Below are 25,162 nucleotides of genomic sequence, written 5' to 3' on the forward strand. Positions count from 1 at the left end.
TATAATAATTTCTTTTTTTAAAGATTTTATTTATTCGGGATCCCTGGGTGGCGCAGCGGTTTGGCGCCTGCCTTTGGCCCAGGGCGTGATCCTGGGGACCCGGGATCGAGTCCCACATCGGGCTCCCGGTGCATGGAGCCTGCTTCTCCCTCTGCCTGTGTCTCTGTCTCTCTCTCTCTCTCTCTGTGACTATCATAAATAAATAAAAATTAAAAAAAAAAAAATTTAAAAAAAAAAAAAAAAAAAGATTTTATTTATTCATGAGAGACACAGAGAGAGAGAGACAGAGACAGAGACAGAGACAGAGAGAGACAGAAATACAGGCAGAGGAAGAAGCAGGCTCCATGCAGGGAGCGTGATGTGGGACTCAGGCCTGGCTCTCAAGGGTCAGGCCCTAGGCTGAAGGTGGCGCCAAACAACTGAGCCACCCAGGCTGCCCCACTATAATAATTTCAAAAAATTTTCCTTACTCTAAATAAAGAAACCCCATATTCATTTTCAATTAATTATGCATTTTCCCCAGCCCTCCAGTCATAGACAACTATTAATCTGCTTTCCGTTTCTATGGATTTACCTATTTTGGACATTTCATATACATAGAATCAAATGCGTTCTTTTGTGACTAGCTTCTTTTACTTAGCATAATGCTTTCAAGGTTCATCTACATTCTAGCATGTATCAGAAGCATTTTTTTTTTTTTATTGCCAAACAGTACTCCTATAGTGAGGATATCCCACTTTTATTTATCCATTCATCAGTTAATGGATACTTGGGTTCTTTTCCCTTTGGGGTTATTTTGAATAATGTTACTATGACCATCTGTGCATAAATTTTTGTATGATTATATTTCATTTCTCTTGAGTATATGCCTGTGAGTGGAAATGCTAGGTCATATGGTAACTCTATGTTTAATTGTTAAAGGAGCTACCAGATTGTTTACCAAGGCAGCTTCAGCTTTATACATTCCTGTGAGCAGTGTATGAGGGTTCCAGTTTCTTCTTCTTCTTACTAACACTTATAATCTGTCTTTTTGATTACAGCCATCCTTGTGGGTATGAACTGGTATCTCATTGTAGTTTTGATTTGCATTTCCCTGATGGCTAATGATGTTGAGCATATTTTCATGTATTTATTAGCCGTTTGTGCATCATCTTTGGAGAACTACCGAGATTTTTTGCCCATTTTTTTAAAAAAATTTATTTATTCATAGAGACAGAGAGAGAGAGAGAGAGAGAGAGAGAGAGAGGCAGAGACACAGGCAGAGGGAGAAGCAGGCACCATACGGAGAACTTGACGTGGGACTCGATTGGGGTCTCCAGGATCACGCCCTGGGCTACAGGCGGCGCTAAACCGCTGCGCCACCAGGGCTGCCCTTTTTGCCCATTTTTAATTGGATTAACTTTTTGTTACTGAATTTAAAGAGCTCTATATATTATGAATACTAACATCAGGAATAGGATTCATAAATATTTTTGCTATTCTGTCATATGTGGGTTGTCTTTTCACTTTTTGAGTATCTCTTGATGCACAAAAGTTAACTTTAATGAAGTTCAATTTATCTAGTTTTTTCTTTTGTTGCTTGTGCTTCTGGTATCGTATCTATTGCTTAATCCAGGGTTACAAAGACTTAAGCCTATGTTTTCTTCTAAGAGTTTTATAGTTTTAGCTCTTATATTTCAGTTTTTGATACATTTTCAGGTAATTTTTACAGGTGATGTAAGGTGGTGGTCCAACTTCATTCTTATTTATGTGGATATTTCTTGAAGATTTGATAAAACTTTCCTATTTAACTACCTGGGCCTCATGTAATTTTCTTTATTTCTTTATTTCTTTATCTATCTATCCATCTATTTATTTATTTATTCATTCATTCATTCATTCATTTATTTATGTGAGAGGAGTGTTATTTATTTATTTTATTTTTTTAGGAGTGTAATTTAAAACTAACTCACTTTTTAAAAAGCTTATAGCCTTACTTGGGATTTTTATTTCTTTTTGAGAAGGACAGTCAAGTTTTATTTTTCTAGGAAATATTTTATTTTGTCTCAAGTATATAATAATAAAAAATTATCTTTGCCTTTTTATTCCTATTATTTGTTTGCTGTTTCTTATTCTTGATTAGTTTTCTCAGAGGACAGCCAGTTTTACTATTTTTTTTTTTAAGAATAAACCTTGATTTTGTTGTTTCTTTTCTCCCTTGTTTTCTATTTTGTACCTTTTTCTTCTTTATTATTATCTTCTTTCAATTTAATTTGGATTTTCTCCCTTAGACACTTAGTTGTTTTTTTTTTTTTTTTTTAAGATTTTATTTATTTATTCGTGATAGAGACACAGAGAGAGGCAGAGACACAGGCAGAGGGAGAAGCAGGCTCCATGCAGGGAGCCTGACGTGGGACTTGATCCCGGGTCTCCAGGATCACGCCCTGGGCCAAAGGCAGGCGCTAAACCGCTGAGCCACCAGGGATCCCGACACTCGGTTTTTGACTTTTTACAAAAACACATGCATTTAATACTGGGGTTTTCCTAAGTACTGTTTTAGTTGTATTCCACAAGTTTTTCTATATAGTTTAGGCTCTAAATTTAAAATTCTATTATGATTATAATTCTGTGTGAGTTTCTAAGAACATCATGTTATAAAATGTCTACATGTCTGAAGTTTTGCATTATCATTTAGTGGATTTCTAGTTTTATTTACTTTGTGACAAGTGGTCAAGGCCCATATATCCATTTTTGGGGTATTTTTTGAAATTTACTTTCAATCTTAGTATTTTTAAAATTTTCATAAATATTCTAAGTGCGTTTAAAATTATATGTATTTTCTAATTATGGGATGTTCTTTATTTGTCTTTTGGCTCAAGCTTATTAATTATGTTGTTAAAAATCTTCAAAATCCAGGGGCTTCTGTGTAGTTCAGTCAGTGAAGTGTCTGACTCTTGATTTTGGCTCTGGTCATGGTCTCAGGATTGTGGAATTGAGCCCTGTGTTGGGCCCCATGCTCAATGGGGAGTCTGCTTGAGATTCTCTTTCCCTCTGTCCACCCCCTCATACACATTCTGTCTTTCTCTAAAATAAATAAATCTTTAAGAAATCATCAAAGTCTTTAGCAATTTTTTTTCCTTGGGCTTTCTGTTAGAAATGTGTTAATATCTTCTGTTATGATTGTGAATTTGTCAGTTTCTCTGTAATTCTCTCAAATTTTACCTTTTGTGTTTTGAGTCTGCTGTTACTTGTACATAAGTTAATTATCATTATCTTCCTGGGGAGCCTGTTGTTCTTGCACCACAGAAGAGACAGATAAGCTTTCTTATTTTTCCTTGTGAATTATCCTTTCATTGAGGGTGAAGCTCTTCAAAGGTGTCAGCTTTATGTGAGCTCTCATTCCATCTCTAAGCCTTGTGTGAGCCTCTTACTTTGAGATCTACTTGTTCAAGGACTTTATTTTTTTTTTTTTTTTTTATTTACTTATGATAGTCACACAGAGAGAGAGGCAGAGACACAGGCAGAGGGAGAAGCAGGCTCCATGCACCGGGAGCCCGATATGGGATTCGATCCCGGGTCTCCAGGATCGCGCCCTGGGCCAAAGGCAGGCGCCAAACGGCTGCGCCACCCAGGGATCCCTGTTCAAGGACTTTAAAACCATTGGTAAACCCATGTTAGTGCTTGTTGTTAATTCCTTGTTCTTTTTCTGGTAACTGGGGAACTTCACTTTCTGTTTTGTGAGTTCAAATATGCATTCAGAGGATTACATTTTATGTTTTGTCCAGCTCTCTAAGCCATTGGTAGGTGGGAGAATTTTTAGGTTATCTATTTTTTTTTTTTCAATTATTGCAACTGGAAATTTCTTTGTTTAGTAGTTTACATTGTATTCTTTGTTTCTTTCCTTTTATTAACATTTCCTATTCATATAGTTTTTTCTAGTTTTCAGCTTAGGTTTCCCTACTTGTTTTTATCTAATACAAAAAGAAATAATAATGTTTATTGTGAAAGCATAGATATGTGTTTGGCATTTTTGAGCAATTTGATTAAAAATGGTACTGCGTAGAAAAATATGAGAAAATTATGTACAAATCGCTGTTATTTTTAAAAGATTTTATTTATTTGTTTATTTATTTATTTGAGAGAATGAGCAAGAAAGAAAATGCAAGCAGGGAGAGGAGCAGGGTGGAGAGGGAGAAGCAGACTCCCTTCCAAGCAGGGAGCCCAACGTGGGGCTCAATCCCTGGACTCTAGGATCATGACCTGAGCTGAAGGCAGATGCTTAACCAACTGAGCCAAACAGGCACCCCTATAAATCACTACTTAAACCACAGTTTAATCTTGAGTCTATCATCTAATTTTAGTTTTGCTTTATTTTTACAGTTTAAAACAGAGTGGAAAATTCCCTGGAAATCCCTGGCCTCCCTATAAGAAAAGGACGCCACTCCATCCCAGCTATAAAGGTCTTATGAGACTTTTGCACTGTAAAACTTTACACATTGTGCTATTCACTCTGCTTTACAAGGTACAGTAGTAATTTGAATAGAAAGACTGAGATTAGAATTTATTTCCATTTTTCCAATAAAAATGTTAACATAATATTTATGTAAAAGTACTACTTATAAAGCAAAGTGTATTTATTCTTTTTTTTTGTATTTATATATTCTAAGTTGAAAATGGAGTAGCTATACCATTCTTTGTGGGAAACTATTCATCTTATCCAGTTTCAGATAGAAATATCTATGGTTCTTATAGAATAAAAAGTGAAATACTGTAAAACTAGGAGAAATGAAATGAACAATAGGGACCAAACAGCCACCAGAATCCATTAAAAAGACAAAACTAAGCCATGAGGGCCAGTGACCTTGTGTTTCAGATTATTTTCTTTGTTTTTTCTCTCTGATCAGAAATGTGACATGGAGGGATTTGAATGGTTTTCTATGTGGCAGTCTTAAGAATTTGCTTTAGTAAATACCTCAGAAACTTTCTGAAAAGATAGATGCTTTTATTTTTTTGCTACCTAGAATTTGTTTTATTCTTGGGTTTTCTTATCGTAGAGCTGATTTATTTATTTATTTATTTGACTAACATTAGCTGTGTACTCAGAAATTGCAATCATGATATTGTAGAGTATATGTAAATATATAACAGGCATATTTATTATCTAACTTGGGTAAGAAATTAAAGACAAAAAAACTATATAGTCGTATCATATAGATAAAATAACTATAGACATCAATAAAGTAAGTATAGACATGATAAATGTTACACAGAAAAGAAAAACTGTTTCTTATTCCTAATTACAATTAGAAAAATTAAAAGAAATTTTTAAAGAGCTTATTTATTATGCAGATTTCTAATACACAGAAAAGAAAAACTATAGCTTCTTATTCCTAATTAGAATTTGAAAAATTAAAAGAAAATTTTAAAGAGCATATTTAATTATGCAAATTTCTAATGACTATATACACATTTTTTTGATTACTTAAAAAAGATACATTGCATTTAGTTAGGTAGACATTTGGTTGTTTTCTTTAATGTTTGCTTTGTAATGAAATAATACTTTTAGATTTCTGTACCCCTCATTCTTTCAGCTTTACCCCATGACCACTTTTTCATCTTATTTATAAAAGTTATTCCTGTTAAGATTTTAGACATCTGCCTCAAATTGAATTATTTTCATTAATTTCTGAGATGATTATTCAGTAAAATGAATTAAAATATTCTTCATCAAAAAGGTAGAATTTTTTTGTTAAATAGATATTTGTATTTACAGACATTTTTTATTTTTTTAATTTTTTTTAATTTTTATTTATTTATGATAGAGAGAGAGAGAGAGAGAGGCAGAGACACAGGCAGAGGGAGAAGCAGGCTCCATGCACCGGGAGCCCGACGTGGGATTCGATCCCGGGTCTCCAGGATCGCGCCCTGGGCCAAAGGCAGGCGCTAAACTGCTGCGCCACCGGGGCTGCCATATTTACAGACATTTTTTGGATGCTTACATAAACAAGATTTTTGTTTTAAATACTACTTACATACTTTGTTTAATTCTAGCAAAAATCTTCATGAGTGAAAGCTTTCTTCTTACTTTCCAGACATAATTACTGAGTTTTAAAGGTTAAAAAACTAGTTCAGATGGTGAAGCTGAGTACTGTGGTAACAGTAATAAGTAATAGGTCAATAATTCATGATATAAAAAATTAAAGAAGCCTTACTGCAAATAATTTGTATTCTTTTCAGTTATATTTTTCAGTCATTTCATTTGCTTAGTGTAAAAATAGCGTATTATCAAAAATAGAAAAGCAGTGTTTTAGTTGTTATAAGATTATTATGAACAATTTTTAAAAATCTCAACTTTATAAATTCTTAACTCTAGTGATAGAAAAAACTTCTCTAATTGACATTGCATTGGCAAGTCAACTTTCTAAACATTAGTGTCAGGACAGCATCTCATCTCCCATGTTTAATGTTAAAAAACATTAATATAGAACATGTTAATAAAACTTAGAAAATCATTCTTAGTCAATTTTTTCCTTAGCTTTTAAGTTATTCATTTGAAACTGTAAGATGTACTGCCACAGAATTTCAAGCCAAAATTTGAGTTTAGTTAGTAATGTTTTATTTATCAAGAGGAGGCATAGTTGGGAGTCTGAAATCTGTTCTAGAATTGCTTATACTAGTGGGGTGTGTGGCCAAGCCTTAGTTTCCTTTCTGTAAAGTAGTGGATTAGAAAGGGTGAACCTCTATGGCCTCCCAGCCTTCAGTCACCTCCTCCTGCTGCATTCCTCCTACCATCTGCCTACTGTTTGTCGAACACCAATTGATAAATACTGTACTACATAAATTACAGATGTTAACTTGTGTAATCCTCACAATAATTCTGGTCTATTATTCCATTTTTTAAAAAAGATTTTATTTATTCATGAGAGCCACAGAGAGAGGCAGAGACATAGAGGCAGAGGAAGAAGCAGTCTCCCTGTGGGGAGCCTGGTGCAGCACTCAATTCCAGGATCCTGGGATCATACCCTGGGCCAAAGGCAGATGCTCAACCACTGAGCCACCCAGGTGCCCCTATTATTCCAGTTAAAGATGAGAAAACTGAGGCCAGAATCTGTTGTTCAAGGTCAAAAATCTAGGTATATACATAATTTGTATAAAATAGATTTTTAAAAGGTTTTTGGAGGTTTACTTTCCTCACACAAAAGATGAACAGAAAAAGAAAAGCCTTCTTAGTAGTCAAAATAAACATTAGAAAGGCAGCTAACTGAAAGCGTTTATTCTTTAGTCAGAATAAATTAGCTCTTAGGTGACTAAGTCCTTTTTTAAGCCCACCCAGCCATTTGATTAGTTTCTATGAGGCCCATCCTACAGTGTCCTCTTTTGTACTCTTGACAGTCTCACCTGCAGCTGGCAAGGCCAGAACCTCATCTTTTTACCCCTTCCATCATTTGGTCAGATGGCTTCCTTATAATGAGGAGAACATGATGGTTGCCAGGCGATTTTTTTCTTATGGTGTTTTAGGTATCTTCCAGTTTTTGTTGTATCATATTGAATGAATGAATGATTGTTGTAGGCTAGTTCTGAAATCCTGCATAAGATGTGTAAAACTTGCAATGTGTAATCTACATAAGGTCAGATTCTCGACGTTTCCTCAGAGAAGCCTCTCTTTTAGTTGCATCCCTTTTTGCTTTCTCACCCATATAAACCATATACTAACACATACATTTACTCAACTGCACAAAATACTCAGGCCAAGAACTTTAATTTTAGAGACATTTTAAGAACATTAATATTCTATAAATATTTATTGGGCTTGCAGTTACATGCCAGGTGCTATGCTAAACACATTTGCATGAATTATCCTATTTAGTACACTTATTTATCTGGTATTTTTGTCAGGAAAAGAATATCAGCAAATGAGAATGCAAAATATTCTTGTTAAATTATTTTATTAGATACTAGCATATAATAATGAATTTAGTGGACTACTTAACATGGTACCTTTAGAAATCCATGAACCCAGTATTTCTAGATATTGCTTCTAATTCTGTGTGATCTTGGGAGGGAACGTTTTCTTTTGATTATAGTTTGTCCTTTCACCAAGATGTGGCTTTACTTATTTTTTGATCATGCTGTGTGTGTATATATATATACACATATATGGTTATGTTATTTTTCATCTATAACATGTCTTGGATACTTAAATATATTTATTGAAAAAAGTAATTATGAGGCATTTTTTCCCTCTTTAAAGATTTTGATGGATCATCAAAATCTGTCAGAACACGTACTCTGCATGGTTTTATATCTGATCGAATTAGGACTTGAAAATTCAACTGAAGAGGATTCAGATGAAGAGGTAAGTAAGTTTCTTATATTTTTAAATATTAAAGTTACAAAGTGCCTTAACAAAGGTAGTGTGTCATCTGTAAACGTATTTATAGATTCATTATATGCGTAAGATATTCTTAACTACTGGAAAAGGCCCTTTTTGATCTTTAAATACGTATGTTTTAGAGGTTTCACTCTTATGATATTGAATTTGTGATTTGTAATTCATAGTGTACATATCTAAGAAAAATGGCTAATGCAGTTGGTGTTATGCTAAAAACATTGATTACTGATAAATAATTGTGTTAGGACTTATTATGTCTGGAAATCCTAGTAATTTTATCAGGGATTGTTTTTGAGTATCAGATTCTCTCTGGAAAGGTTTTAAGTTAATGAAGTAATATTGTAATATGGGAGAATTTTTAAAGTACTTGAAAATACAAGTTGTTAATATGTTATAGGACTTTAGAAGTATCTTTTCAATAAAAGCAGTTGTTACTACAGATTGATTATACAAGTTCCCCTTTCTCCAAAAAGACAAAATACAGCACAGCACAGTTAACAGCAAAAAACAAAGTAAAAAGACTAGGCAATATGTTGTCTAAGTTGAATCAACATATATTCTTTCATAGATATTAAAAGATCATTAATATTTCTGACTAGGTCAGACTTTTGGTTGATTTTTTTCAGACTTCCTACAAATATAATGACTCATAATATAGTCAAGTTATCATTGATTGTATTATGTATTATGAGTTATTATGAATAGATGCTGAAAAATATTCTGTACTGTTAAGTATTTCTAGATTGAAAAATGTATTTTTTTTTCAGGATAAATTTAGTTGACTTCCGTTGAACTTACCCATATTAGTATTGAGAAATTTATTCTTATATTCGATGTTTGAATTTGGGTTTATTAGCACTTTATAATTTGAAGATGAGACTATAAAGGATTCAGAAATAAGACAAATGGTGGGTGATTATTTAGGTTAGCTACAACTCCTTTGTACATTAGACCTGACTTGGCAAGGTTTCATATTCATTATTTTCATGTTTTAGGTATCAGTATGTGGACCAGAACGTTGTCATGACAGTTGGTTTCCTGGCAGTAACTTAGTGTCAAACATGCGACACTTTATAAACTATGTTAGGGTGAGAGTTCCAGAGACTGCTCCCGAAGTAAAGAGAGACTCACCTGCAAGTACCAGCTCTGACAGCTTGAGTTCTTTACAAGTAAGTGTAGAAGAGAGAAAGATGAAAAGGAAAGTCTCCATGTCATGTTGGAATATATTGTTTAGATCATCCTGTGATACTAAAAAGCAAAATGTGGTTGTACGTAACTTTAAATTGTCTTTTGTTTCCTCTGTACATCTAAGCAACTTTTGCCTCACACATCTTTTTCCTTTAATCTGCCAGAATTCACGAAGGCCAAAAGTTCTTCAAAGAGAGGTAGATGTATTTGATATTTGCATTAACTAGCAATATGGCTTTAACTGGAAATCGGAAAACACTTTGAAGTATTTGTGTGTATATGTGTGTGTTTAATATGGTTAAATTTTTTAAAAAGCTTAATGTGTGTGTTTAATATAGTGATTTAGGCTTAATTTTTAAAGAAAATTCATATTGAAGTAATACTTAGTATTTAATAGTGGGTTTTTCTTAGGATTTTGGATGAATTATAAGCAACACATTTGGGTCTGTTTGCATTTAGCATTGTTACTAACATCTTAAAAGTGAATGTTTCCTAAATCAAAATAAATTTAATTGCTGGTAGCATGTCCATTTATAGATTTTTTTTTTTGCTTCCTATGGCAATTAACTTTGATAAAATAAGCCCACAAAATCTCAATATATTTATATTTGGATTTAGTTTGAAAACCAGCCTTTTCATTGCATGTAGCTTAATTAACTAATTTTTAAAGGCAGAAATGAAAAATCTTGAAATGACATGCCAAGTAACTAAACTTAAACATGTCTAATCCCTACAATCTATTTTTGTGAGTAGAGAGCACTGAATCAGACCTTTCTCCTAGTAGAGTCCATTTATAGGATCTTTCTTTGCCTTTAACAACATATTTTTACTGTGAATACCATAAAGAATTTTGTTCAAATTGGAATTTTAATAAAAGGCAGATTTGCCTCTACTGGTGGTACAGAATACTTTGAAAATCAGTTTGGATGTTAAAAAGCAGCATAAACTATAATTTACCTCATAAAAGCTCAACTGATATTGGAGCACCCTTTCTATGCTTGCTTAAAAAATTAAATCTGTTAAACTGACTCGAATCTTAATTAAAAGATGATTTCTAAGAGCTCTGATGCAACTTGACTGCTTTGACAAAAGGCTATTTAGAAGATAAATTATTGAGGGAAATATTTTAAAAATCTGTTCAAATAAATTATAGTGATATTCAAACATGAAAAAGATCAGTTCGATTTTTTATCTTTATATTTCATTTTAGTGAAACTAAAGCAGACTAAGCATTTGTTAGAAGTAATTTTCAAACTTTGAATTTCTTTAAAAATGAAATTAATTAACAGTTCAGATTCGTTAATTTAGGAAAAAATTTATAATTTACTAGAAAATGTAGCAGTCTTGTAAAAGTAGAGAGAATTCTTTTTTTTAATAAAAGTATAGTTGGCACATGATGTTTCATTAGAAGAGTATAGTATTCTTGAGTGAAACATTTTTTTTTCCTGTAAACTGGTGAGGAACTTAGTGTATGATTCCTCTTTAATATTGGTATTAATAATAAAAAAAAATATTGGTATTAATACTATTCAAGCTTTGTTTACTTTCTCTGGTAGATAGACCTAGGTGGGTGAGAAAAGAGGTGTTATCATGGATAACCACCTTTCTCCCCAGAGTTGTTTCCAGATTGAGACTAAATGTATTTAAGAGAAGTGAAGGGACAGATTTACTTAAAGGGCAAATCTATTGAATAAATCTTCAGATGACTTTGAACATTCCCTTTGGAAAATGTAGTATTAATATGTTTTTACACTTAATACTGAATAACTTCTCTTGATTTTTCTTTCTCTTTTTTAATGGTAGAATTCTGGTACAGCTCAAGTTTTCAGCTTAGTAGCAGAGCGTAGAAAGAAGTTTCAAGAGATCATCAATCGCAGTAGCAGTGAAGCTAATCAGGTGGTTCGTCCCAAAACTTCAAGTAAATGGTCTGCTCCTGGTTCAGCTCCACAATTAACTACGGCCATTTTGGAAATTAAAGAAAGCATATTGTCTTTGCTAATTAAACTTCATCATAAACTCTCAGGAAAACAGAACTCCTACTATCCTCCTTGGCTTGATGACATAGAAATTTTAATCCAACCAGAAATTCCTAAATATAATCATGGAGATGGTATAACTGCAGTAGAAAGAATTTTATTAAAAGCCGCACTGCAAAGCAGAATGAACAAACGCATCATTGAAGAGATATGTAGAAAAGTGACCCCTCCTGTACCACCAAAAAAAATCACTGCAGCAGAGAAGAAAACACTGGACAAAGAAGAAAGGTAATTTTTATTTTTCATGTTTTAAACATGTATGGTACAGTTGAAGATTTGATATATCCCCTTTTTGGCCATCTGTGGCTAATCACCAGAGTGTTTAACAGCTATAATCGTAGCTGATTAGTTTGTAAGATAAAAGGAGCCAAATACAGTCAGTGCTTGGGCATGTATTATGCTGGAGTTAGTTGAGGGTGAGAAGACAAGAGTTAGTGACCCCAACATTAAATTACTACCCTAAACTTGTAGACAGGCCCCTTTACAAAATTACTACTTTTGTTACTACTGTAGGTTATCTAATTCTGCTATTTTCAAAAATTATTGTCAGTTCAACTTTAAATGAGAATAGAAAATTAAAAAATATTTCTCAGAGTAAAAATTTGATTTAGTTCTTTTGATCTTTTCCAGTCATATGTTTTCAACGTGTGATTACTATTTATTAAACAAGTAATATTTTAAAGACATACTTATGGGGCAGCCTGGGTGGCTCAGTGGTTTAGTGCTGCCTTTGGTCCAGGGCATGATCCTGGAGACCTAGGATCGAGTCCCACATCGGGCTCCCTGCATGGAGCCTCCTTCTACCTCTGCCTGTGTCTCTACCTCTCTCTCTCTCTCTCTCTGTTTCTCATGAATAAATAAATAAAATCTTTAATCTGTCTCTAGTTTTTGGAACTTTAAGTTTCTTTTATTTTGTTGTTAAATCATAAAGTGCTTTTAAAAATTTTAAACTGAAAAAATTTTATTTAAGTGAACTCTTAACCCTCAATGTGGGACTCAAATTCATCACCTTGAGATCAAGAGTTGCATGGTCTACTGACGTAATCATCCAGACACCACTGTTAAATCATATTTGTGAATTAAAAAAAAAAATCTTCGTTTCTGTTTACCAAGATAGGGGAGGATGGGGAGAGGATACTGGAGGACCAAGATAAGAGAGGCTTAGGCTTAGCAATAAAGTTGATATGCCCAGTTTTGTACATTACTGAGTTTAAAGAGGACATTTGGCTGGAGATGGGCTTGAGACTTAGGGGAGAGTTCTGAGTTAGAGCTATAGATGTGGGTATACAGGTAGTAAAGGCTTACATATGGAAGACTGTGTACAATAAGAATTGAGAATACTTAATATAGAACTTTTATAGAATAAGAAAAACATTAAAGGAAATGATTGAGGAAGTCACCTATAAAGGTAACTGAAAAGTGATGGCTAGAGTGGAAGAGGAAGAACACTGTAGAAAGCAGTCAAGAGGGTTTAGAAAGGAAGAAATATAGTGAGATTATGCTACACAAGTTCAGATAAGGTTGGCAGTTCTCTTTGATTCAGTAGTTAGAAGGCCAACTTTTGGTAACTAACTGTACCAGGAGCAATTTAAATCACATATATAGTTGTACTTCATTTATGATGTAATTAAATTTGTTATAGTATATAAAAAAGCCTTTAGTATATTAGGAATGTAGGAGAAGGGTGCCTGGGTGACTCAATTGGTTGAGTGTCTGCCTTCAGCTCACATCATAATTCCAGGGTCCTGGGATCGAGCCCTGCATCAGTGACTCCTTGCTCCTCAGAGAGTCTGCTTCTCCCTCTCCTTTTGCCTCTCCCCAAACTTCTGCATTCTCTTCTCAAATAAATAAATAAATCTTAGGGAAAAAAAGAATGTAGGAGAGTTTTATTTCTTACAGTACTTCATAAATAGTTGTTATAAATAACATATCATTTATGTGACAGTTCATTAATTTTGAATTAGTAATTTCCTAAGATTTAATAGATCTATTGATAAAATTAGAAGGCTGAAAACTGGGTAAAATTTTAATTTTTGTTAACCTCTTAAATTGGTGATATTTTCTTGGTTATGGAATAATGTCTTTTTTTAAAGAAGATAAACTTTTAGTGAATCAAAGTTTATTTTATTTGGTTATTTTGGTTTGTTTTGTAATCATTACTCATACTAAATGTGATACTGGAGTAGTTCAGATGCTATTTTTATAGAGCCCTAATGCTGTTGTAATAAATAATACTCTGAAAAAATTTAAAGGTACCCCCCCTTTTGGGCTTTGTTTCCTTTGAGTGGTGATAATGATACTGACAAGGCCTTGAAGCTAATTCTGTAACAGAAAACTAAGGATTAAGATGAATTTATTTGAATTTCACTATGCTTCTCACAGTATCTTTTCTCAATTTATTTTGGATTTTGGATTAAGTTTCATAAAAGAGGCCAAAGAATTTATAAACATTTATTGGTGATCCATTCCCAATTACCTTATCTCTGGAAAAATTTGGCATTACTTTTATAACAGTAACTCCATAGAAAACAAGATACAAATAGGAAACCTTTAGATGGTTTAACAATACGAGACATGGGATGCCTGGGTGGCTCAGCAGTTGAGTGTCTGCCTTCAGCTCAGGTTGTGATCCCAGTCCCAGGATCGAGTCCCACATCAGGCTCCCTGCGTGGAGCCTACTTCTCCCTCTGCCTGTGTCTCTGCCTCTCACTGTGTGTTTCTCATGGATAAATACATAAAATAAAATCTTAAAAACAAACAATGTGCAATGTCAGTGTCTCCACTTTTGGGATAATAATGGAAAATTCCTGAGTTGTACTGAGTCTGGCCATAACTTCCTCGTCTTTTCATTTTTATTCACGTTTATGCCCAATTTTAGAAAATAATTACCTAAATTAATAACAAATTCACAAGGGAAAAATAATTGACATTCTTTTTCTGCAAATCATAGCAAGTTGGTATAGAATTTTTTTGTGGTTGTTAAGCAGCTTAAAAACAGCATTCATTTATTTACTCACATTTTCTGTATGTTGAAGTGTAGGTGGGGTGTGACTGGGTTCTCTACTCAGAGTCTCACAAGGCTGAAATCAAGGTGACAGCCATAATCATCTGGAGCTTACAGTCTTTCAAGCTCATGTGGTTGTGGGAGAGTAGACGTGCATTTTTTATTTTATTTATTTTTTATTTTTATTTATTCATGAGAGAGAGAGAGGGAGGGAGGGAGAAACACAGGCAGAGGGAGAAGCAGGCTCCATGCAGGGAGCCCGATGTGGGACTCGATCCCGGGTCTCCAGGATCTTGCCCTGGGCTGCAGGCGGCGCTAAACCGCTGTGCCACCTGGGCTGCCCTAGACGTACATTTTAATGCTGGTACCAAGCAGTTACATTTGAAGTTTCCTAATGTTTGGTATATGGATTTTTTATGTGAAGTGCTCTTTTATGAATATACTCTAAATGCACTTGTAGGGATCCCTGGGTGGCTCAGTGGTTTAGCGCCTGCCTTTGGCCCAGGGCTGATCCTGGAGATCCAAGATCAAGTCCTACACTGGGCTCCCTGCATGGAGCCTGCTTTTCCCTCTGCCTGTGTTTCTGCCTCTCTCTCTCTCTGTCTCTCATGAATAAGTAAATAAAATCTTAAAAAAATAAAAATAAATGCAGATGTAAAGGTGATTTATGGAGTGGCATAACTCAATGTTTTAATTAAAGAAACTTAATAAAACTAAATTTACAGAGTAGTGATGTAGGGGATCAAACATGTATTTTGTCAATGCTGTTGTTTCTTGTAGCATTTTTGGAGGCCCATAGAATGCTTTCAGCTTCTATGGCACATTTTTGTTCCCGTTTCTTTTATGGTGGCAAATTTTTGTCCTTTGAAGATGGATTTAATTTTTTTTTAATTTAAATTCAATTAGCCAACATATATTACATCATTAGTTTCAGATATGCAGTTCAGCAGTTCATCAGTTGCATTTAAAATGTGGTGCTCATCACATCACATGCCCTCCTTAATGCCCAACACCCAGTTACCCCACACCCCTCTTTCCCTCCAACAACTTTCAGTTTCCTATAGTTACTAGACTCTCATGGTTTGTCTCTCTCTCTTATTTCTTCCTTTTCAGTTTTCCCTCCCTTCCCTTATGAGCCTCTGCACTATTTTTTATATTCCACATGTGAGTGAAACCATATGATAATTGTCCTTCTCTGATTGGCTTATTTGTTCAGTGTAATACCCTCCAGTTCCATCCACATTGAGGTAAATGTGAAGATTTCATCCTTTGTGACAGCTGAGTAATATTCCCTTATGTTATATACCACATCTTCTTTATCCATTCCTCTCTTCTCTGTTGATGGATACCTGGGCTCTTTCCATAGTTTGGCTGTTGTGGACATTGCTGCTATAAACATTGGGGTGCAGGTGCCCCTTCAGATCACTACATTTGTATCTTTGGGGTAAATACTAGTGAAATTGCTGGGTTGTAGGGTAGCTCTATTTTCAACTTTTTGATGAACCTCCATACTATTTTTCAGAGTGGCTGTACCAGCTTACCTTCCTACCAACAGTTGAAGAGGGTTACCCTTTCTCCACATCCTTGCCACACATTTGTTGTTTCCTGACATGTTAATTTTAGCCATTCTGACGAATGTGAGGTGGTATCTCATTGTGGTTTTGTATTTCCCTGATGCCTATTGATGTTGAGCATCTTTTTATGTGTTTGTTGGACATTTGTATGGCTTCTTTGGAAAAATATCTGTTCCTGTCTTCTGCCGTTTCTTGACTGGATTATTAGTTTTTTTGGGTGTTGAGTTTGTTCTTTATAGATCTTGGATAAAGGATGGATTTAATTCTTAAGGCCTTTTTCTTTTGAAGAAATCTCAAAGTTACTGAAATATTTCAAGGATAATACAAAGAATTTCCTAGACCATTTCAGAATAAGTTGCTTTACCTTGGAATACTTTAGTATTCTGTAGATAAAAGGACTTTTAAAAATATATATATAATCACAATCCAGCTTTCAAAATAAGATAATTAACATTTATTTGAGTATGATAAGATTCTTAGATTCCCAAGTTTTGACAGTTGCCCAATAATGTTTCTTCTAGCAAAAGAAATCCAGTACAGAATCACTCATTGAATTTGGTTATTTGTCTCTGGTCTCCTTCAATTGGAATTAGTTTCTTCAGTCTTTCATTTTCTTAACCTTGTCACTTTTTTGAAGAACACAAGGCAGTAACATTGTAGAATGTCCCTCCATTTGGGCTTGTCTATGTCCTCTTATGTTTAGATTCAGGTTAAGAATTGTTGTCAGGAATATCAAGGAAGTGATGCTATTTTCTTTTGATTACAGCCCCATCAGGTGTCACATGATTTCAGTTTGTTTCATTTGGGGATTAATATTGATTACTTGGTTAAGGGGTATCTGCCAGACTTCTTGACTGTCAAGTATCCCTTTTTTCTCCTTTGTAATTAATATGTAATTTGTGGAGAGGTACTTTGAGATGCTGTAATATCTGTTCTCACCAACTTTCATTTATTTCTGTCAGTTTGGATTTATGGATTCCTATTTCATTTTATGGGTTGCAATCTCATATGCTTGCTATTCATTTTGAAGCTCAAATTACTCTGGATTTGGCCTGTGTGACTGCCTTCCAGCTGTGTTCTTTTGATGTATCCCCAGAATTCTTTGAGTTTTCTTTTTTTCCTGGGGCAAGAAGATAGCCCAGCTTCATCTTGAATTTGGAACTAGGCATTCTCTAAGGAGTTTTGGTTACTTTCTATCTAGAAACCACAATCCGTGTGTTCATTTTAAGGGATATAACTATTTTCAGTCGATCTTGGTAGACAGAACTAGGAAAAGATGTGTGTTTTTGTGTGTGGTGAGGGAGCGGTGGTGGAGGGAACAGGGAGAGTGGTATTAAGTTCACTGTGAGTTCACTGATAATTCCAATTCCAGTCCAACACCGGAGGAATCATTCTTACTTTTTCTTTTTCCATACTTCTTACCCTGCTCCCACAGTGAGAATCCTGGCAACCATAATTCTCAGAAGATACTACTTTTTAAATCTGTAGCCTTGTATGCTAATCAATTTTTTTAACCTTTTCCACAAGAATGCTCTCTTACGTTAGACTGTTGGATCATGGCACCAGGCGCTAGGCCATTGTCTCCACTCCACCCTCCTCCGCCCCACCAACCCCTGACCCCAGGCCTTTCAGGAAAGGAACAGAGGTCAGAAGTAGATTTAATTTTTTTTGAAATGGCCATTGTCCTTTGAGAGTTAAGTTTGATGAATAAGGTGAATGATCAACCTGGATAAAAACACTTTGGCTCAAAAACAATGTAAAAATAAGAGTTGTAGTTATAAAATAATAAAGTAAGTTTTCTTAAGTAGACCAGATCCTAAATTATGTTTAAAGTAAATATTAGAAAAGCATTATTAAATTTTTTTTGAACATTATTGGCAAAAATATGTAATTTCTCATGGCAAGGTAGACCATAGTACTTTATACCTGTTAATGATTATCTCCACTAATTGGATGGGAACGGTTATGTGAATAATCTAAAAATTATTATTAGCATTCTTCTAATACTGTATTCTATATCCTTGAATCATTTCAGGTTAATGAAGGAATTTTTTTAGGTTTCCAATAGAAATAACTTCTTAGAATCTCAGTTTAATCTTTGATTATTATAGTATATCAATATAATAAATAGTCACTAAAAGACTGCTATAATGTGCTCTATCCATTATGGTTCTTTAGATTTTTTTAAAATTTTTTAATTAAAAAAAGTTTTTATTTAAATTCCAGTTAATGTCCGTTATGATATTAATTTCAGGTTTCCATGATTTTTTTAATGTCCTTTGTATCATGGGCTATGATAAATCCCTTTTTGAGTTTTATTTAAGTAAAAAGTTTGTTTCTTTTGTTGAACTAATATATAACTTATATTTTTAACATTTTTCTTTTTCTTCCTCCCTTCTTGTTTTAAATTACTATTTTAACCCTTCTTTATGGGGGGTAAAATTTTTATGCTTACTAGTATTGTTAGCATCCCCAAATCTAGGAAGCCTTTTTTCTTTATTAGTTTACTTTTATTTTCTTATTCTTATGTTTTAGTCCTGTTGTATTGAGTTTTGTGCGTGTGGTTTGTTTTTTTTATTTTGTTTTGTTTTACAACCAGCCTTAAAATACACTTGGGAAGTAGATAAAAGGTAAATAATAAGTAATTCATAATTGATGAATTAACTGAAGAGAATGTTTATGCTTAGGTTTGAAATACAATTTTATTCTTTATGTTGTTTTTGAGACTCATATTTTTGTACTTGAAACAAACTTGGAATATTTTTTAGTAGAAACTAGGAAATTTACTGGCTCCTGCTTGTTCTCTTTTAGGAAAGACCCTATTTTTTTTTTTTTTAAAGATTTTATTTATTTATTCATGATAGTCACAGAGAGAGAGAGAGGCAGAGACACAGGCAGAGGGAGAAGCAGGCTCCACGCACTGGGAGCCCGATGTGGGATTCGATCCCGGGTCTCCAGGATCGCGCCCTGGGCCAAAGGCAGGCGCCAAACCGCTGCACCACCCAGGGATCCCGGAAAGACCCTATTCTTAATGTAACAGTAAATCTGACTATTCTTATCTTTTAGATTCTGCTTATATCCACACATCCTAGCTTCTTCTAGTAACTAGTTTGCTGTTATTTGTGCTTGGGGTTAAATTGTGAGTTCCTTGCTAAAAAAGATATTTCTTACTCTTGCTACCAACTGACATATAATTAGGAAATTTTGTTGTTGGAAATTCAAATCTTCTATCTACTTTAATTATTTCACATTTTAAAGTAAATATTGGCTTTTTCTTACCTCTTTAAGCCAATGATCTTCAAACCATTTTAAAACAGTGGAGGGGTGCCTGGGTGATTTAGTCAGTTGAGCGTCTGACTCTTGATTTTGGCTCAGCTCATGATCTCATGGGTTGTGGGATTGAGCCCCACATCCCGCTGCTGAGCGGGAGTCTGCTTGAAGATTCTCTCAGGTTGTCCTCTTCTGTATGCCAGGGACTTTTCATACAGTATATACACTCTTGAAATATAGTAAATCCTAAAGACATCTGATACTTACCACCTTATTTCTGTTTAGGCGACAAAAGGCTAGAGAGAGGCAGCAGAAATTGCTTGCAGAGTTTGCTTCACGACAGAAAAGCTTCATGGAAACTGCAATGGATGTTGGTAAGTTAAAATTTACTAGTTTAGAACTCTTATAATGACACATATTACTACAGGGATTATCTAGTTCAATTTTTACCAGTTTTTAACATTACAGACAGATGATTTCTCGTCTTTATTTAAAACAGTAGAGTGATGGAGGAGGATCAGACTGTTATTATAGGCAGTTTATTTGGTTATTGCATAGTTGTAATTATTAGTTCTTTCGGATGGTAGCAATATGATATATCCTCTGCTATTTTCCTCTATTAGATTGTCCTTTTGATTTGTGAGGTTCACCAATATGATTTACTTCTTCTGATTTTTTTTCCTGTTAAATTATCCTGAGATTTTTAAAATAGCTTTCAAATACTTTTAGTGCCTCCTCTTTCTGCTACCCCTTCAATATTTCTTAAAACTGGTTCCATTTACTTCCATTAGGATTAGCGTTAGCATTTGTACGGTGAGAGGGGATGCCATTTTCCTTTATGATAGTAGATTGTTATGAGTAATTTATTTATTTTTTTTAATGAGTAATTTATTTTACAAACTTTTCCTGACTACCTCTTGCATTCCAGTGATATTTTCTTTTTTCTTTTTTTTTTTTTACTTTTAGACAGAAATGCTGAAGTTGTGTATGTAATGCATATACACATATGTGCATTCAAACATGCATACATTCTTTCACAACTTAATCTCAGAAATGACATAGTATTTCTGTACAAAATACATTCTCATGCACTTTTGTGCACATAAGCACACATAATCAACATCCAGAACATCTAGGTGCGGGAAGGGGGTTAGTCCAGATATAGTAAAATGCCTTCTAAACATCAACAGGTGAGTTTATGTTCATGACATAACTTTGATGTGTAAAGAATCTGTTAATCAGATTTAGTATCAGTTGATGTTCTCAAATGAAAGATGAGGATTTAATTCATTGATACTTTTCCTTTTTCCCCTCTTCTTTTCCTTCTTTTTAGAAATTCATAATTAATATTTTTTCTTTACATGTCAAATATAATTATAGTGTATATTAATTGTTCTCCCTATAGCCAGTTTCTTCATACCTCTTCATATAAAGTGAATTAGTAAGCACCCCTGTTTTTCTTTTCCTCATCTCTACCTTCTGCCTCTTATCAGTTATTTACTTTTAAATTGTTAAGATTGGTATCATTTTCTTTTGCAGTCACAGTCAAGTGTTCCATCCAAAGGTTGACTTTAAATGTTGAGAAATAATGACTTAAAAAATTTATTTTTTGAAAAAAATTTTAAAGATTTTACTTATGTGAGAGAGAGAGCATACATATATGAGCAGGAGCTGGAAGAGGAGCAGAGGGAGAAGCAGACTACACTGAGCAGGGAGCCTGACTTGGGGCTCCATCCCAGGACCCCAGGATCGTGACCTGAACCGAAGGCAGACACAACTGACTGAGCCACCAGGTGCCCTGAGAAATAATTGACTTTGAACGCTGTTAACTACAGAGCTAAATAGTGTGCTAGGATTCATTTTCTTTTTTTTTTTGAGTCTAGTGGCCTGACTCCCAGATTACTTTAAGGATATTGTATGTAAAGCATATAGCCCCATTTCTTACAGTTTCTCAATTACTAAAACCATACCACTAAACATTTCTACTTGGGCCATCACTTTGTTATACTGTTTTTTGTTTTTCCTGACGTTTTCAACTGTTTTTTGTTTTGTTTTTTAATTTAACTCATGAACGCTTAAGATATCTCTGTTATTCTGCCTCCTTGTTCATACCATCCTCGACGTGTTAATTCTGTTCCAGCCTGGTCCATGGTCCAGTTGCTGTGGAGGCATGCTATATAGCCATTACCTTTAGATTTTCCTCTTGCAGAGTTTCCTCTTGCAGGGGTTTCCTGCATTTATAGCATCTCTCTTTTTTGGGTCTTGTTTTATTGGCATTCAGCTACCAGTGTATTCCTAATAATGCCTATGGATAGGATTCTAGTTTGCTCTCATGCTTGATTTTTCATTTGGATGAGTGTGTAATTCTAGGTTGATACACTCTCACAAATGTAAAAGCAATACTTCCTTGTTTTTTAGTATTCATTTGATGAGAAATCTGTTGGTAGTTTGATTCTTCTTCCTTTGTAGTTGAACTTCCCCCAACCCCAACACTTTTATAATTGATCCTTAGACATCTGAATTTTTTTTTTAAGATTTTAGTGGTTTTTAATTTTATTTTAAGTAGACTTCATGCCCAATGTGGAGTTTGATCTCACAGCCCTGAGATCAAGAGTTACATACTCTACTGACTGAGCCAGCCAGGCATCCCAAGAGATCAGAAATTTTATGATTTGTATGTAGGCAGATCTTTTTTCATTTTTCTTAGCACTTAATGGGCCTTTTCAGTCTGAAGATTCATGTCTCTGAAGCTCTGAGAAAAAAAAAATCCTTTTATTTATTTATTTCTTTTTTATAACTAGTCATCCTCCAATATGACCTTCAAATGATCCATGCCTTCTGGTATTTATGTCCTGTGTAGTCTTCTCTCACATTGCCCCAGAATTGATGTGCATGACCACTGGAATATGGCAAAAGTAATACCATGTCATTTCTGAAATTAGGTTATAAAAGATATTTCAGCTTCTGTCTTAATTGTTTTCTCTCTCTCTTGAATTACTCATTCTGGAAGGAAGCCAGCTGCCATGTTGTGACCAGCCCTATGGAGAGGCCTATCTGGAAAGAGACTGAGGCCTCTGGTCAACAATCATATTAGTGAGCTTAGATGTGAAACTTCCACCTCCACTTAAGCTTCCAATAGATTGTTAGCTTGACAACAGTCTCATTAAAAATCCAGAATCAGAATCCTTTGGCTAAAATGCTGCTAGGTCCCTGACCCTCAATAACTATGTAAGATTACAAATGTTGGTGTAAGCTGCTGGTTTTGGGGGACTCTTACTAGTTCTTAGGTAAGAACAGGACACTGAAGAGGGGACATCTAAAGCATGCAAAGTAAAAAGAACATATCATATACAAGATAAAAAATATAAAAGATTAAAATATCAATCCAGGAGTTTCAGCATTCAACTAAGAAGAATCCCATAAAAAAAAGAATAAAAAATATATAAGGAGAAAAGTATTGTAATAGTTTTCTATTGCTGTTTAATAGAAGTTCCCTTTTAGGTTTCTGCCCCATTTCTTCTCAGTAACTGTTAATACATATTAGATATGTTTATTTGCATCAATCCTTATTAAAATGTATCTGACCTTGACATCTTTCTTTTTCTGTTTCTCTCATGTATTCTTACCTATTTATTTAGATATGCCTCCATCTTTTAAATGTTACATATCACTTCCATTTTTCTGGTCTTCCCAATTCCCTCTACTTATTTCTTTGTCACTATGGACAACATTATGATTTTCATAGACTCTAAGAGTCTTTATCTTAATAATATGATGATATTATTCTTGCTGTTAATGACATTAATACCAGAGGATTGCTGTTATTTTCTATAGTAGTTTTGCTTTATTAACAATATAGTCATATGTAAATGATTTCCCTACATAAATATATATTGATTATTATTATTGCTAAGATATCACTAGAATTCAAAATACAGGAGAAATAGTTTGTTCCTCTTATATCTCTTAGTAAATATTGCCATTTGCCCTCAGGAGCTGTCATGTTATTATCAATTTCTCTCCTCAAGTGCCTCAAAAAAAAAAAAATTAAAACAATCTCCTTATTTCCTTTCCTTCTTTGTTTGTTTTTTTTTTTTAAATGTGAATGGTAAAAAACAATTTGAGGTGTATTTAACCATATAAATTAAAATCTTTTCATTACAGGGGCACCTGGGTGGCTCAAACAGTTAAGCATCTATCTTCGGCTCGGGTCATGATCTCAAGGTCCTGAGATTGAGCCCCACATCGGGCTCTGCTCAGTGGGGAGCCTGCTTCTCCTTCTGCCTCTGCCACTTCCCCTGCTGATGTGCACATGCATGTGCACTCCTTCTCACTCTCTCAAATAAATAAATAAAATCTTTAAAAAATAAAATATCAACTGCATTTTTTTTCTGAGCGAACATGAATACTTCAGCAAGGTTAATTTTTTCCAGAGTTTTATTACTACATAACCTTACTGGTATTAAAGTTGTGCTTTAATTATTTGAACTTAATTTTTTTCCCTATATTTTCAATGAAGAAAGATTTTTCTCCTGAGGAATTAAGAGCTGTAACTTTTTTTCTCCTCAGATTCTCCTGAGAATGATATTCCTATGGAGATCACAACAGCAGAACCACAAGTTTCTGAGGCAGTATATGATTGTGTTATTTGTGGACAGAGTGGCCCTTCCTCTGAAGACCGACCTACAGGATTGGTTGTACTATTACAAGCATCTTCAGGTAAAATCAAAGTAATTTTTCAGTGGAATTATTTTAGAGCCAAAGTATACACATATTAATAAATATCTGTATTAATTGAAAGTTATATCTTTGGATATAACTATAGATCTATATACAACAAGGATCAGTTTAGATCTGTATAGCAAAGTTTTTTAATCTGGTTTTATCTGATTTTCCTGGACATGAGTGTTAGAAGAAGTGTTTAACAGAGAAGTCTCTCTGTATGTTACACAGTCTTTTTCCTTAAAGTGTGATGGTATAATATCAATGCTAGATGGCCAAAAACAAGTTCACTTTTCTTGACAATTTAATTGTTTTAAAATTGGGAAGCCTTTTAAGCCCAGAAATATTGTCAGTTTAAATATTTTAGCTACATAAGTCACATTCAGGTAGCTTTGCCTTTATTTTTTGAGCTACTAGAAGCAGTAATTCTTGAAACAGCCTGCCAAATGATTTGCCTGTATAATTTAACAATTTTTTTAAAAAGATTTTATTATTATTTTTTTAAGATTTTATTTAGTCATGAAAGAGAGAGAGAGAGAGAGAGAGAGAGAGAGAGAAAGGCACGGACAGAGGGAAAAGCAGGCTCCACACAGGGAGCCCAACGGTGGGACTCGATTCCGGGTCTCCAGGATCTTGCCCTGGGCCGAAGGTGACACTAAACCGCTGAGCCACTGGGCTTGCCCTATTATTTCTTTTTGAGAGAGAGTGCACGTGCACGAGCAGTGGAAGGGACAGAGAGAGGGAGAGAATCTCAAGCGGACTCTACACTGAGCATGGAGCTTGACATTGGGCTTGATCTCATGACCCTGAGATCATGACCTAAACCAAAATCAGGAATCAGACACTTAACTGACTGAGTTACCCGGGCACCCCTAAGAACGTTTTTGAAAAAATTTTGAAGGATTTGTCTGAGTGCTCTCCATCCTTTCCCATACTAAAATATTTTAAGGTGTGATAACTCTTATATGCTCTAGTCCCAATGAATTCAATCCATTTT

At 34.3% G+C, this 25,162-nt stretch overlaps 1 protein-coding gene across 7 annotated transcripts in view; it reads left to right on the plus strand.

The window, feature by feature from the left end:
• Positions 1-25,162, plus strand: part of UBR3 (ubiquitin protein ligase E3 component n-recognin 3) — a 224,727-nt gene that overhangs the window by 101,121 nt on the left and 98,444 nt on the right. For 4 of the 7 annotated variants that reach the window (XM_035697762.2, XM_025460110.3, XM_025460112.3 and 1 more), the window contains exons 20-26: positions 4,360-4,501; positions 8,231-8,335; positions 9,367-9,540; positions 9,724-9,756; positions 11,363-11,823; positions 19,729-19,817; positions 24,013-24,162. In XM_035697762.2, coding sequence (XP_035553655.2) covers positions 4,360-4,501; positions 8,231-8,335; positions 9,367-9,540; positions 9,724-9,756; positions 11,363-11,823; positions 19,729-19,817; positions 24,013-24,162 — 1,154 coding nt within the window. The remainder of the gene's footprint in view (positions 1-4,359; positions 4,502-8,230; positions 8,336-9,366; positions 9,541-9,723; positions 9,757-11,362; positions 11,824-19,728; positions 19,818-24,012; positions 24,163-25,162) is intronic. The other 3 variants (XM_025460113.3, XM_025460114.3, XM_025460116.3) reach the window with 1 other exon arrangement.

The sequence above is a fragment of the Canis lupus genome, chromosome 36 (genome assembly GCF_003254725.2).
Source record: "Canis lupus dingo isolate Sandy chromosome 36, ASM325472v2, whole genome shotgun sequence".
Taxonomy (NCBI): Eukaryota; Metazoa; Chordata; class Mammalia; order Carnivora; family Canidae; genus Canis; species Canis lupus.